The sequence below is a fragment of the Ammodytes marinus genome (assembly GCF_949987685.1).
Source record: "Ammodytes marinus genome assembly, chromosome: 2".
Lineage (NCBI taxonomy): Eukaryota > Metazoa > Chordata > Actinopteri > Uranoscopiformes > Ammodytidae > Ammodytes > Ammodytes marinus.
This window is the reverse complement of record NC_137231.1, coordinates 37,366,475-37,368,974: the sequence shown is the minus strand read 5'-3', so window position 1 is coordinate 37,368,974 and position 2,500 is coordinate 37,366,475. Positions and strand designations below refer to the sequence as shown.

The following is a 2,500-nucleotide window of genomic DNA, read 5'->3' as shown; positions in this document are numbered from 1 at the left end:
GGCTATTCTGCAGAAATCCTAAAGGGAGGGATGGAGGGAGGGGTAGAGAGAGAGAGAGAGGGGTAGACAGGGAGGGAGGGGTAAAGAGAGAGAGAGAGAGAGAGAGAGGGAGAGAGGGAGGGAGAGAGAGAGCAAGAGAGAGAGCGAGAGAGGGAGAGAGAGAGAGCGAGAGAGAGAGAGAGGGAGAGAGCAAGAGAGAGAGAGAGAGGGAGAGAGAGAGGGAGAGAGAGAGAGCGAGAGGGAGAGAGAGAGAGAGCAAGAGAGAGAGAGAGAGAGGGAGAGAGAGAGGGAGAGAGAGAGAGCGAGAGAGAGAGAGAGGGAGAGAGAGACGGTGTTACTGTTGCTTTAAGTTACTAGAAGTCCAATTGAAATCCATTTTAATAACGTCACCATCTCGACCTTAAAGTTTGAACTGTCGTTGCATTTTGATACGACAATAAAGATCTGACCTCAGGGGGACCGAATAGGGGAGAACGGGATAAGTAGGCACACTTTTTACTCTAGTGAGAATTGCTCATCACCTAAACATCTTTCAATAGTCATTCCTACATTAAATGGAAGCTTAAGGTGTTGGCTTGAAATGTGAACCCCTCACTTTTTCTATCTTATTGTAATAAAGAAGAAATTAATCGTCAAAGACACCCTTACACATTGTGACAACCAACCCCATCAAGGGGTCGGTTGTCACACACTATGGGGTTGTTTGTCACAATGTTATCTTAATGGGAATAATCTTAAAAAGAAGGCAAGAAAGCAGAACAAAATTTGAACGTGTAATTGCATTGTCAAGTTGACAAATAGGCCTACATAACTTACTGTAGCCTTGGCAGCTGGTCTAGTTTGGGATGCACTGGGTTGTTTTGATTTTATTGCCCTTTTTTCTTTTGCATGCTAGCTGCCTTTTCCTGCTCTATTCTTTCCTTCTCTGGGGTGTCAGTGAGGACACAGCTTGACAATTTCCTTCGTTATTGTGTTCCTTTTCTGGCTGCAGCCTTTGGATAACATGTGACAACCTACCCCCCAAAAAATGTGACGACCAACCCCAACTTGAATTTCTTGCTAGCATCAAGGCCAACAACCATCTGACAACTAATTAGCTTGCTAACCACAATCTAAACTATAGTTTACCCTTCACACTTTTTATGGGTAACAAGTGTTTTGTTATAAACCCATTGTGTAAAAGCCTAGAAGAAAAATACTGTGGAGCTAAATATTTTCAATTTGACATGAAAAACACAAACAGTCCTCTCACCTCAAATTCAGCAGTCTAACTCCAAGGAAGACTATATAGATGACCTCTGATCCCAATTCTGGATATCTACATACCAAAATTTCACAGACAGCGCCTTCTGGTTCCGAGATATAACGATTGTGACAACCAACCCGTGTGACAATTTACCCCGTTCTCCCCTAGTCAGTCTATGCTAAACTAAGCTAGCTAGCTGATGTTCTAGAGTTTGAGAGGGTTCTCCCAGTCACCATGAGGTCTCTGTTTCCTCCCAGTAACCACGAGGTCTCTGGTTCCTCCCAGTCACCATGAGGTCTCTGGTTCCTCCTCCCAGTAACCATGAGGTCTCTGGTTCCTTCTCCCAGTAACCATGAGGTCTCTGGTTCCTCCTCCCAGTAACCATGAGGTCTCTGGTTCCTCCTCCCAGTAACCATGAGGTCTCTGGTTCCTCCTCCCAGTAACCATGAGGTCTCTGGTTCCTCCCAGTAACCATGAGGTCTCTGGTTCCTCCTCCCAGTAACCATGAGGTCTCTGGTTCCTCCTCCCAGTAACCATGAGGTCTCTGGTTCCTCCCAGTAACCATGAGGTCTCTGGTTCCTCCCAGTTACCATGAGGTCTCTGGTTGGATCCCCAGGACTGGACAGGAGGGTGTTAATAGTAAAACTAGTGGTGGCTGCTATTACATCTACGGTGCCCACCATCTCTACCATTGTGTCCTTGAGCAAGACACTTAACCCCAAACTGCTCCAGGGGCGCTGTACTATGGCTGACCCTGTGTGAGGACCCCCTCTGGAGTCTGTCTGTCTGTCTGTATGTCTGTACTATGGCTGACCCTGTGTGAGGACTTGAGAGGGGAGATGAGAAAAGACTCATTTCAATGCGCCCTGTGTACAATTGACCAAATTGACTAATGTACTTGCCATGTTATGTTATGCTATGCTATTCTATTCTATGCTAGCAGACTGGCCCTTATATATATATATATGGTTGGCATGCTGTTGTTTCATCATTAGCGCTGTACATGATTTGGTTATATTTTTAATTTAATTCTGTAGTGAGCGCTGTATAGATAAGTCAGGAGGTGCGTGTGTGTGTGTGTAGCAGGAGAGCAAATATATTTCATAAGCTGTTAAAACGTTTTTCAGTAAAAAGTACAAATATGAATGTAAAGAATATTTGGTTACATAAAATCCCATTCTAAACAGGGAATGGTTCCATGCATCTCTCCAATGGGATTTAGATATTAGAGAACGAACTCAACCACAAACCTCT

The 2,500-nt window shown here is 44.6% G+C and overlaps 1 protein-coding gene across 1 annotated transcript in view; it reads right to left on the bottom strand.

The window, feature by feature from the left end:
* Positions 1–2,500, bottom strand: part of fnbp1a (formin binding protein 1a) — a gene marked incomplete at both ends in the record, with an annotated part of 22,148 nt that overhangs the window by 11 nt on the left and 19,637 nt on the right. Inside the window, one exon of the mRNA XM_080036850.1 lies at positions 1–18. This exon is cut by the window's left edge and continues 11 nt beyond it. Within this exon, the coding sequence (XP_079892976.1) occupies positions 1–18 (18 nt within the window). The remainder of the gene's footprint in view (positions 19–2,500) is intronic.